Here is an 11,652-nt window from a genome sequence, read left to right as displayed (position 1 = left end):
ATATTTTAATATTTTCATTATTACTAAATTTGTAAACACTGTGCGTTCGCACACCAACCCACACACACACATCCATTCCGTCCCACACACACTTTCTGAGTCAGGAGGAATGTTCAGACATGTTGGGTACAGAATGCATTCTCTCTGGGTTTTATTTCGGGCCTTTGGGTAAAGATTTCTTCAATTACAAAATGCACTGTAGAAACAGAGGAGATAGAGAGAGGCATAGAGAGAAAGAGAGAAAAAGAGTGAGAGAAAGATATGGGGAATATGGGGTTTGGGGGGGGATTTTTCTCACAGTCAGAATAAAGGGGCAACATCACATTCACAGCCTCTGCTTTCATAGCGAAACATCAGCAAACAGGATGTTTAAAATAAAGCCCCCCCACACACACTCTGGGGGGTGCCAGGACACTTCTGTTTTTATTTAATATTCATCTTTATTATTATTATTTCTTTCATTATTATTATAATTATTCTTTTTAAAAGTATCTTTAAGTTTTGAACAGCGCTTTGATTTGCCTCACCTGCAGATTTCAGAGATCATTCAGCAATAAAAACAATCAAACAAATAAACAAACATCCTTTATATCGTCATCATCATTATCATCGTCATCATTATCATCATGGTTTTTGTGATCTTTTGTCTTTTGGTGCTTCTTTTTTTGTCCTTTTTTGACGTTTTGTTTTTAAAAATAGAAGGAAAGGAACACGTTGCTCTTAAAAACATCTAGACTGATCTATTTATACAGATTTAAACTCTTTTCTTTAAATTCTCTCTTTTTTAAATATATCTTTAATTCCTGAAGTTGATCTGATATCCCACGTAGTGGCATGCACATCGCACATGCAAGTCATGAATACACACTCCTCCTCTTCCTTGTCAGCATGGTATCTGTTTCCCCCCTTTTAAATCTTCCGCTCTTGCTTCTGAATGGGTACGGATGATGATGATGTCATCATGGAGCGGAGTGATTGGTTAATGGGAAAGACTGTGGGGGGGCTGGTTTGTCACAGTAACAGTTAATTGATAGCTTTAAATGAATAGGTTTTAGTCACACAACACACACATACAAACACACACACACACACACACACACACACACACACACACACACACACACACACACACACACACACACACACACACACTCCATCCATAATAACTAAAACTAAAATATATTTGTAATATTAGTTTAATAGGATTTGGGGCCCTAACATGCATGTTTGAAACGACCCCTATTATGAACATTTTATTTTCCTCAGTTTCTAAATAAAATACATTGAAAAATGCAAAAATGTAAAAAAAAAAATAAATCTAAAATGATAAATGATTAACAAAAAATGACAAAATGAACAGCATAATTTATGTCAGCTGGTTTACCTCCAGAGCCGCATGAGCTAGCTAGCTATCATTTGACTGCTTTTCATGGCGGCGGTGTTGAATTCGGCACAACACCGGCTAGCCCACTGAGCAGTGAGTAATGACGTAAGCATACACGGATTGTTTAAACACAGTATGAGTGCAGGCTGGTGGGGGAGCGGGGAGAGGGCAGAACCGTGCTCCAGCATGATTCATCCAAACCATGCTTAGTGTGAGTATACTCTAAATCTTCCCCTTCAAAATAAAAGGGCTAGCAATAACATTAGCTCAACTCCCAACCATATTAGCTTAGCTACCTGCCTAACACACACCTGACAATGTAAGGAACCAAGAAAATTTAACCTAATGTTAGCCAGCTATCTAATTTATTATGAAAACCATATTATGATAGGGACCCTTATTTTGAAAACCATATTTACCTCACTAGCTAACCTAGTGATCACTTAATCTTCTAAATAAGGGCTAGCAATAACGCTCCTAACCATATTAGCGGGACTAACACTCTTGTTAACAAAAATTGTTTCGAACCAAGAAAGTTTAAACTAATGTTAGCTAGCTACCTACCTTATCTACCTACCTTAGCTAGCTGGCTGAAGTGGCTACGCTTGGTTAGCATGTTAGCTATTTGGCTAATGTGTTTGTGAGCAGAGAAAGAAAGAGTAAGAGAGAGAGAGAGAGAGGGCAATAAAGACAGTGAGAGAGGAAAGAATGGACATGGACACACACTGATGATGATATATACAGTTTATAAATGATATATACAATCATTACAGATGTGATGAAGTAAAATGAACCTTCTGAATGTTGTTCATGGCCTGTCGCAGGAACTAGCCAGACATTTTTAGACACAGGTTTAAGCTAAGTGTTTATAAGAGCCTATAAATGTTTAGAAACCTAAGTTGCTTCATATGAATTGTGACTGCTCTTATCTATTAATTACTATAACACTAAGCTAGTTAACTGAGATAACTTAGGTTGTCTAGGTTTGCTAAAGCTGTGTTATAAAGTTTTTAGGCTTTATCATTTGGACCAGATTTTAAAGCATAGCACCACTTTTGAGCTATTTTAGGCTCAACACAACAGCCCAAACAAAGAACAGAGAAAACAAAGAGCGAGGGAATGATTGTGTGTGTGAGAGAGAAAAAGAGAGACAGAGAGAGGGTTGCCATTCTTAAAATATAGGTTTTTACTGCAGCTCTGTTAGCTGTTAAAATTGCAGAAGAGAGCACATTAGTGGGCAAGGCCTGGAAAAGTGATGTAAGAGTACTTGGTTAATAATATATTAATATATATTTTTTTATGTATGTTTTTGTGATGTAACACTAACAATGATAGGATAAAATGAATTAACAGTGATTAACAGTAATTGTTGTCCATCAATTATTATTAAAGCTTAATAATTTATAATTGTAACAGGCCAGCACTCAGATTCCTGGAAAGAGAGTTTTTATTGTTTTGCTTGTTAAATGAATGATTCTGATTATAACTTTGATTATAAAGACATGATGTAATTTAAATCCAAAAATAAACAAATTAATAGATTTTTACAGCATATTGTTTGAAGAATATATCTAAAGTCTATGTTTTTGTAGCTAAAGTATATCATACAGTGTCGTAAGAGTTTAGAAACTCATAGAATACTAGATACTAAAATATTTGATGACATTTTTGGCAAGCCGATGTTTTCCGCTATATTACTGACATAGGTCACGAAAGTGTTGGGTGTGAAAATTTGTAAATTTTATTATATTTCTATAAAATACACTACAGCACAAGTTAAAATAATAGAGTATAGTTAAGAGTTAAAGTTAAATAATCACATGTATTCACAGTTATTGTTATATATCAATTATCATTAAATAATTTTGAGATAAAAGGTGGTCTGTATCATATCTTTGTACTACTGGTATATCTGTATTGGTGTACTTTTATTAGCCTGAAACTAACCTGGTAGCTTGCAGCTAGAGTACCAGTTTGGGATGTTATTAAGCATAAATTTAATGTTAATATTATACTTTAACAACACATTCAATAAAGGCACATTTTATGCCTACCAGTTTCATGTATTGTGAAGTACCTCAGATCAAAACACTACAATATTGTATCAGTGCTGAATTCTAGATTTTGTAAATTTTAGAGAATTACGAAGATTTAAAGATTTTTAGACAAATTAAGACTGGCAACCCTGAAAGAGAGAGAGAGTGAGAGAGAGAGAGAGAGAGCACAGAGATTGCGAGTGTGTACAGTAATGTATTATACAGTAAGAAATGACAGAAGATGAGCAGTGTGAAGACAGTGATGCTCTGAAACACATCATAAGGCACTGAAACCAGCCTGCAGTTACATCAACCCCTGTAAGGAGGGGGCAGTAAAAGTAACAATGTTATTGCAATGAAATGAAGACTGCATTGGAGCTCAAAGAAACAAACAAACAAAAAGAAATGGAGTTAAGGATAAAAAAATGAGGTCTGAGTTGCCTGAGTGCTGGATTCTTCTTAAGAACCACAGTGGAGAATTCAAGAATTCGAACAGGAACTGTTTGTTTGATTCTGATCTTCTGAACTTTTTGGTGCCAGAGCTGAACCAACAGAACACAATCAATGTAAACCCAGAGAAAAGAATCACGAGATACATGATACTGTCTAAACTGGAGCTGAGGAGAAAGTTCTTACTGGAGAAGTAGTGAAAGTGTTCGCATTTAAGAAACACTCAAGAGAGCATAAACCATCAGGTTTACACCCAGTAGGCCAATTAGAACATGCGCACACACACACACACACACACTGTTACTGCCGCGATCCCATCCCTCAAACGTCTTTGTGGGTGGTACAGCTGTGTAGGTGGTGCCCCTGAGGCATTATGGGTAATGAATGATGAACACAAGACTGTGGAGCCGTACTCTCAAAACTGATGCATTCATTAATTACACTGATGCAATCATTAATTCATTTTTTGGTGTCAAAATATCAGATTTGAATCCCCAAAAGAGCGTATCTTGTACACAGACAGTGTAACAGCAGGACTTGTGCACTGCAGTGCATTTAACTGCACTAAAATGTAACAATGTTTTATCGTTAAGTTTGAACAATACAAATTTAAGGTAACTGTGTTACGAGTCAGTTAAATCTAGTACTTAGAACTAATTAAAGTACTAAGAAAAACTGCTTTCCTTATAGTTTAAACTAGTTTAATCAGATGGCTAAAACAGTCCTAATAAAATGCTAGCTAGCTGTCTTGTAACATTAGCTGCAAGCGAGCGGTCGTTATGTTAACTGACTAGCAAATACGTAGCAAATACGCAATAAGCAAATTTCCCTATTTGCGATGAGCCTAACCAGACGAATGCATCGGTTCTAAGAGTGCGGTAATAGTTGCCGGTCCCTGTTGTGGTTGAACCACTACGGGACCAAATTGCGTTGTTGTTTTTATGTTTTTGTCTTTTTTTTATTTTTGGCATTTACGCTGCCACAGCTGTGCCTCTGGATCTCTCGATCATACACACAAGAATAAAACACTACAACACCCAGTATTTCTCCCTCTTCTACCCCTCCAACATTAGCATGCACACACACACACACACACACACGCATACACACACACACTGCAGTGCTGATCTGTACAGAGGGAGACCACGGCCGTGGCGGAGCTACATTACAGGAGACTGGATTTGGCAGCACTGGTAAAAATCAGACAGTAGAAGGAGAGCCCTTATTTGTGTTCAACACAAATACAAACAAACAAACTCAACAACATCACGTCAGTGGAGTGTGTGTGAATGCTTGGTGACCCCCAACCCACAGGCTGCTGTGACCCAGTGTGAACCCTGAACCTTAAAGGAACAAGTTAGCATAACCGCTGGCATAACCGCACATGCTAACTTACGGTGACTGGAAGCTGGTAGCCACCAGTAAAAACAGTACTTATAAATTTCCTAACTACTGGTTGTTTCCTCTCTTTCACTATTAGCGGCAATAGCATTAGCATTAGCATGATGGACAGAATGAGAGAAGAAATCGAGAGAAATGTTTCACGATGAGAACCGGAAGCACTAGCATGGTTCTGAACCAGGCGAAGCAAGAGGAGGATTCTGGATGACCGCCCTGAAAAACGAACTGAAAAAACTAGCAAATTTAGTGGAATAGAGTAGCAGACTTAGCGCAACAATGAAGTGGCTTAAGAAAGTTGTAATTTCTAGAGTCAGGGTTGCCAGGTCTACTGTTTAATCACAAAAACCCCCCTCCCATGTTGGCTGCTAAGTTGTTGCTATGATGGTTGCTAGGTTGTTGGTATGATGATGGTGGTTGCCAAGGTATTGCTCTGTTTTTTATACTATAATTAATCTAAATCTGAAAGTTGGCTAATAAAGCTTTTTCACTTTTGTGTGCCAAAATGTTAAAATGCTGACATTCCTAGACCTGGCAACGATGGCTCCGGTTTCGAATGGGTAAAGCTAGGCCAGAATGGGGCTTTTCAGCTTTGCCCACATTTCAGGGTTTCAGTTGTTTTGTTTTTTATTAGCGTGCAGGACCAAGAGAAGTGTAAACGGGGTACAGCATTTAAACCCATGCAGGAGCTGGCAACAGTCCAGCAGGAACCTTCTTCTGGTAACCTGAGAAACAGAAAATTCCCATACGCTCTCAAAAAAACAGTAGACCCGCGACCCGTCCCACTGCGTTACTGCGCCTCCCAGTAGTTAAGGCGTTTTGTGATTGATTCCATCATGAGAGAGTGAAAGAGAGAGAGAGGGAGAGAGGAAGAGGGAGAGAGAGATACACAGAGAGGAATGGAGGGGATGGTATGTGACACAGAAGGCACTGTGGCTCTGTAGATTCATCTGCCTGTAAGTTTCGTCATCATCATTGTCATCATCATCATCAACCCAGCTGCTTAATGAGGCTCAGGATTAAGCGAGTTTCACCAGTAGCCTAGAGGTCATATTTTTTTGTTCCACAACAAATTAAAATGAAAAAGAATATCTAATCACAATATAATAAACAAGCTAGCATTTTGCTGTTTGGTCGCTTTGGGTCACTTTCCATTATTATCTCTTAAAATACAATGTTTCTGAATTAAACAGCTAACTAGCTTTAGCTAATAAACAAACATTGTGCTAGTTAGCATTAGCAATAAACAAATCTAGCCTCTATTGGTGGAACGTCAAAAAGGATTAGACTAGGCCCAGAACAAGCCCATTGCAGGCCCTTATCATTGTGTTATAAAGCAGCTGGGAAGAGAAGAGTGAATGAAAGGAATATGAGAGGGGCCTGAGGGTCATCGAGCCAGACCAGACTGGACTAAACCATACCAAATTAACTCATGATATTGTGGTAGGAAATATGATACACAACAGCACACACACACGCACACATTCATGCATCTTGAAATGAAGAAAGTGATTGCTATCTGCATAGGCATAAAGAATCTGTTTATATCACCTATAGCAAGAAACATGTGTAGATGTTGTCTGTCGCTGGGATCATAAAACAAGCTGTTAGAGAGCCTGATCGAAGAACTAAGAGTGCTAACATGAGTGCTGAGATCACCAGCTAAGGGCAGGACGAGCATTATGAGTAGTATGAGGTGTAAGGATGTTCTGGCAGTGATGATTGGATGGGGTATGATGGTCAGAAAAAGGCAGGAGGATATCTCGGCCTGTCTGTGTGTTGTATCCTGAGCAGGAGGGTGTTGGGTTCGGGGTGTTAGGGAGACAGGCAGCCAGACAGGGTGGACCTTCTGGGTGGATCTCCAGGTACTTTCCAACTGGGCAATGAAATCCAGCATGGAACCCCCAAACTCTTCCCAAACCAGAAACATTCCCTCTGGTAAAAACAAAGAGCACAAGGGCTCTCCACAGGGACAATGCAACAGCGCCCTTAAACAACCACTGGGAACAAATGCTTCCCACTGTGGAGCCTGAACTCCACTACCATGTGGGTAAAAGGTAAACAATGACAAAATTCTTCCCTAAAAATGGTCATCTGCACCTACGGTTACGCTGAGCTGGAAAACTCTCTATTCAGTTTGGGGAGGCGGGGGGTAAAAACTTACCCATCAGTTTATAAAACGTATCCAAATCTCGCTATTAAATTTCCTTCTTAAACTGCAGGCAAAGAAAGGTGGATGAACCCTGAATGACACCTTTGGCGTCGGTTTGATTTCAGGTTACAACAGTTCGAAAAAACGTTTTTTTTTTTTCAGACACAAAAACTGACCTCTTAAAACTCCCAGGGTAGAAAATATCTGAGGGCGAAAAAAACCTGGCCGCTACAGTCCTGGAGTGCACTTAGTAACAAGTGAAGAGCTCAGTCCTCCTTCTGTCTCCTTCAGCTGGGCTGCATCCCAAACTCACCTCTCCCTGCAGATTAGGGCCTTTCTGTTCTCTGAGGTCATAAATATGCACGGTAAGCCATTGGGTGCAGAAGGTCACACCATTGGTTTTCATAACGCAACAGAGTCAACCAAAATGAGAAACAAGATGGCAGCTTAAACTCCAAAAAACAAGACAACAAAGTCACATTACAACCTCTATCACCACCACCACTGCCATCATCGTCAATTGCATTAAACATATTCTTCATTATTGTATGAGACTATTCTTATTAATGACAGTAAATTAAGTTTTAGTAAAAGAGAAATTCTTTCCTTTGTTGCTTCTCTCGTTAGTAAAGTTGCTCCAGTAGATCCAGAGAGTTTTATCGCTTTTATCGTTTTCTTCTCTTTTTTTTTTAGTGCAATCAAAGGTGGTGATCAAAAGTGCAGCTTGAAATAAAACACTTCCACCTAACAGCTCAGAATATCTGCATGTTGTATCTATCTGCTGCGTAGACCACAGTTTTGAAGAGCAACCAGGAGAGAAAAGGAGAGAACTTCTTTGAACATAGCAAAATAAAAAGAGAGTCATCACCCCAACCCTCCCCTCCCACAGTTAGTTGTTTGTCAGGTTTTTTTTTTTTCGTCAATCATGCAAGTTTCCTTCAGATTTGAGTCCAAAAAGATCAAAGAAAGCAAAGCGAATGCAACAGAATAACCAAGCTCCAAATGTCCAAGAAGAAGAAGAAGGAATTAATTAATTGAAGACATACTGAAGAAGAACTAGTCTTTCATCCCTTCATGCCTCCTGCTCTTTTCTTCTCTTGCTCTTGTCTTCTCTTGCTCTGGCCACTGGTACACCAAGGACCTTTTGCCTTTTGCGTGGGCAGGAACTTTGTGGGCTCTCCTAACCCTCTGGTTATCCCCCACCACCCCAGGCGATGAGGTCAACTCAGCATAGAGTAAACGCAGATGATAAAACTCATCAGTATCAGCCCGTGATGCCATTGGGGAGTTTTGCAGTAGACAGAGCTTGCTAGCTCTCATGTACAAGAGCTCTCACTCTTGTTTCTTTATTTATATGTTTGTCTTCATGTTTTATGTTGTTTTCTCTGAGGAGTCTCAAGAGGCATAGTTTGATGGATTTTTTTGAAAAACCTGTGTTGTTTTTTCACCTTCCAAATGAAAGGGCATTTAACCTCGTGGCTTTTTCACAGTCAAGCTGGGAACATTCCGGCTCTCAGAGTCCAGCAGAATGTCCTGCTCACACCTGCATCTGATCTCTTTATTGAGACAGCCACACCCGGGAAGCACCCGGAAGACACCCCAGCCTCTCCCTGCTGACGTTTCTGGGTAATGTTGTCCAGAAATGAGCGAGGGAATAGGCGGTAAAGAGAGGGAGAGAGAGAGGGAGAGAGAGAACAGGAGCGATAGTAAGGCCTTTCATGACTCTCATGTTTTTCTGTTATGTGTGAGTACTGCTCCTAAGAGTCTCTCACAGACTTACTGTCACATCACACCCCACTCCTTCCTCTCTCTCTCCTCCCGGATCTGCATATCAATTAATATCATATTTCTGTGTATTTCAATTATTTGCAGCATGGTTTGGCACCCCTTGTGGACGATGCATGCTAGTGCTAGCACCAGTCATCCTCATCTGTCTCGCTGTAGGGTTCATGGAGGCCTTTTCTCGGCCCTCGCGGGTGTGTCCCGCGGTGCGTGTGTCCGCGGTGGTGTGGGGATGGAGGGGAGGGCGAGCGAAAGCCATTGGGGACACGACGCGGATGTGAAAATCCGCCATGGCGTGCAGTCCTGGGCGAGCGGGAATGCGGGTGAGGGTTGCCCTGGGCCATGCTCTGCTCGTATGCAGGCGGCTCATGCTGGCGTTCGTACTCGTAGTCCCGCTCGTAAAACGGTGGTTCACCTTCTAGACTGTCCACTGGGGCGCACCAGCGGGGGTTTCTGGGCGAGCGAGGTGAGGCCTGACGTGACTGTGGGCGAGACGGCGGACGTGAGGGTGGGCGAGAAGGTGGGCGAGAAGACGAGCGATGGTGGTAGTGATCCTCTTGACCTGGCGAGGGCGAACGGAGACGGCCCTGACCTGGGGAGTGCGCATAGGGTGGTTTCCGGACGGCAGGCGAGTAGGTGACCTTGGGGCGAGGGGTAGAGGGCGTCTGGGGCAGTTGGCGACGCCCGCGGCGGGGCGTGCTGGTGCCCGACGTCGAAGGGACAGGACTTCCGCTTACTGAACTACTGCCCTAAACGAAAATGGAAACAAAAAACACAACAAAAAAATAAAAAAGCAAGCACAAAAGGAACATTGAGTGCAAAACAAAAATTTAAAGCACATATGCCGGCAAGAAGAACCAGAAAAAAGAGTGGACAGGCAGAAAGGGAGAAAGGTAAAGCCAGTGAGAGAGCAAGAAAATGAGATTTAAAAAAATCATACATCATGCGAGCAAAGCGGCAGGCACATAGAAGCCACAACCACACAGAAACAACATAGGCCACAAATAAAGAAAAGTAATAACAGAATAACACAGGGAAGAGAGACTTGGTTCAGTAAGGAGGAACAGGCAGGGTGTTCACATAACACATTACAAAAGAACTGATTGTTATTTTCACAGAGACATTTGGTTATGTTTAAAACATTTTCAAACAAAAATGTTTTTGTTTAACTGCATAGGTCAAAAACTGGTATTGGGGTTCCTGGGATTAGGGTTAGGGTTGGGGTAGACAGTTCTGTTATATACAGATAGTAACTTATCATCAGATCAATGCTTTGTATCTCCACTTGGTCTCTCCACTATTTTTAAATTTGATTTGTCCAGAAGTACAAGAATTTTACCACATTAACCTCTGATAAAATAATATTTTTCTTGTGACCATTTTGGAGATACAAGGTTTGTTCTGACAGAATCAACAAACACTAAATGTCCAAATGTCTGTGGACACTCCTTTAAATTAAATCATTTTATTTTCTTTTTTTTTTAAGTTGCACCCATTGCTGACACATATATATGCAAATATACACATACAGCTTGTCTAGTCACTGCAGAGATGTACTGCCAATAAAATAGGCCTCTCCGGAACAGATAAACAAGAACCAATTGGAAGCATTCCTAGTATTAGCCACTGAATTGCTGGGTATAAATCCCCAGTAAATTCCTAGTACTGGACAGTAGACAAAAGTAGTATAATCTACCGATTTCATCACAGTTTACGTGAGCTATATTAGGAATATTCTAACTGCTTCCATCCCTGGTGTAGCTATTCACCTAAATATATTAGACCTATGTGGATGTATAATGACTTTTTTTTACATTCAGTTATGCTATTTTTTTGTTTTAACAAGTTGTCTGACCAGAGGAGAATGGGTCCCCCTTATATATTAGCCTTGATAGTACATAGTACAAGAAATGTTTTTCCTTGACTCTGTCGCTCACTGGGGGTTCAATGGTTTACCTGGTTCTCTGTGATGCTACTACATTTCTGTAAAGTTACTTTGCAACAACATTTGTAAAAACGCTATATAAGCAAATTTGCTTTGATCTTAACATGGTAATACCCTGACTTTATAAAAAACAATGAATAAGCAGGTGTCCCAACATTTTGTCCATTAGTGTATGTGATAAACATGCCCTGACAAGGTATCAAAACAAACAATTGCATGTTTGTCCCACCTGTCTGAGTCCCCTGCCATCTCTGCCCTCGCTGGGGGAACGGGACCAGTGGCGTTCCGGCCTGTTGTGAGAATGATGATGATATTCTCTCTCATGGCCATAGTAGTCTTTGTCCACTGAGCTGTGATGGTGATGATGATGGTGATGGTGCCGCCGATCTTTGGCTCTGCCTCTCTCTCTCTCCCTCTCTTTGGGAGGAAGGTCACCTGACTGTGTTGTTGTGCTGAGATCTGTGCCCAGACCTACTTTGTTGAACACAGAGGAGAAGGAGAATCA

The 11,652-nt window shown here is 40.8% G+C and overlaps 1 protein-coding gene across 9 annotated transcripts in view; it reads right to left on the bottom strand.

Moving 5' to 3' along the window:
- Positions 1-127: 127 nt before the first annotated feature.
- cacna1ab (calcium channel, voltage-dependent, P/Q type, alpha 1A subunit, b) overlaps positions 128-11,652 on the bottom strand; it is a 95,380-nt gene continuing 83,855 nt past the window's right edge. For 7 of the 9 annotated variants that reach the window (XM_049471055.1, XM_049471061.1, XM_049471062.1 and 4 more), the window contains 2 exons: positions 11,377-11,621; positions 128-9,951 (listed from right to left, as the gene is read on the bottom strand). In XM_049471055.1, coding sequence (XP_049327012.1) covers positions 9,331-9,951; positions 11,377-11,621 — 866 coding nt within the window. In that variant the 3' untranslated portion in view covers positions 128-9,330. The remainder of the gene's footprint in view (positions 9,952-11,376; positions 11,622-11,652) is intronic. The other 2 variants (XM_049471057.1, XM_049471063.1) reach the window with 2 other exon arrangements.

The sequence above is a fragment of the Astyanax mexicanus genome, chromosome 23 (assembly GCF_023375975.1).
Source record: "Astyanax mexicanus isolate ESR-SI-001 chromosome 23, AstMex3_surface, whole genome shotgun sequence".
NCBI classification, from domain to species: Eukaryota; Metazoa; Chordata; class Actinopteri; order Characiformes; family Acestrorhamphidae; genus Astyanax; species Astyanax mexicanus.
The sequence above is the reverse complement of the archived record's forward strand: the minus strand, read 5'-3'. Positions and strand labels throughout refer to the sequence as shown.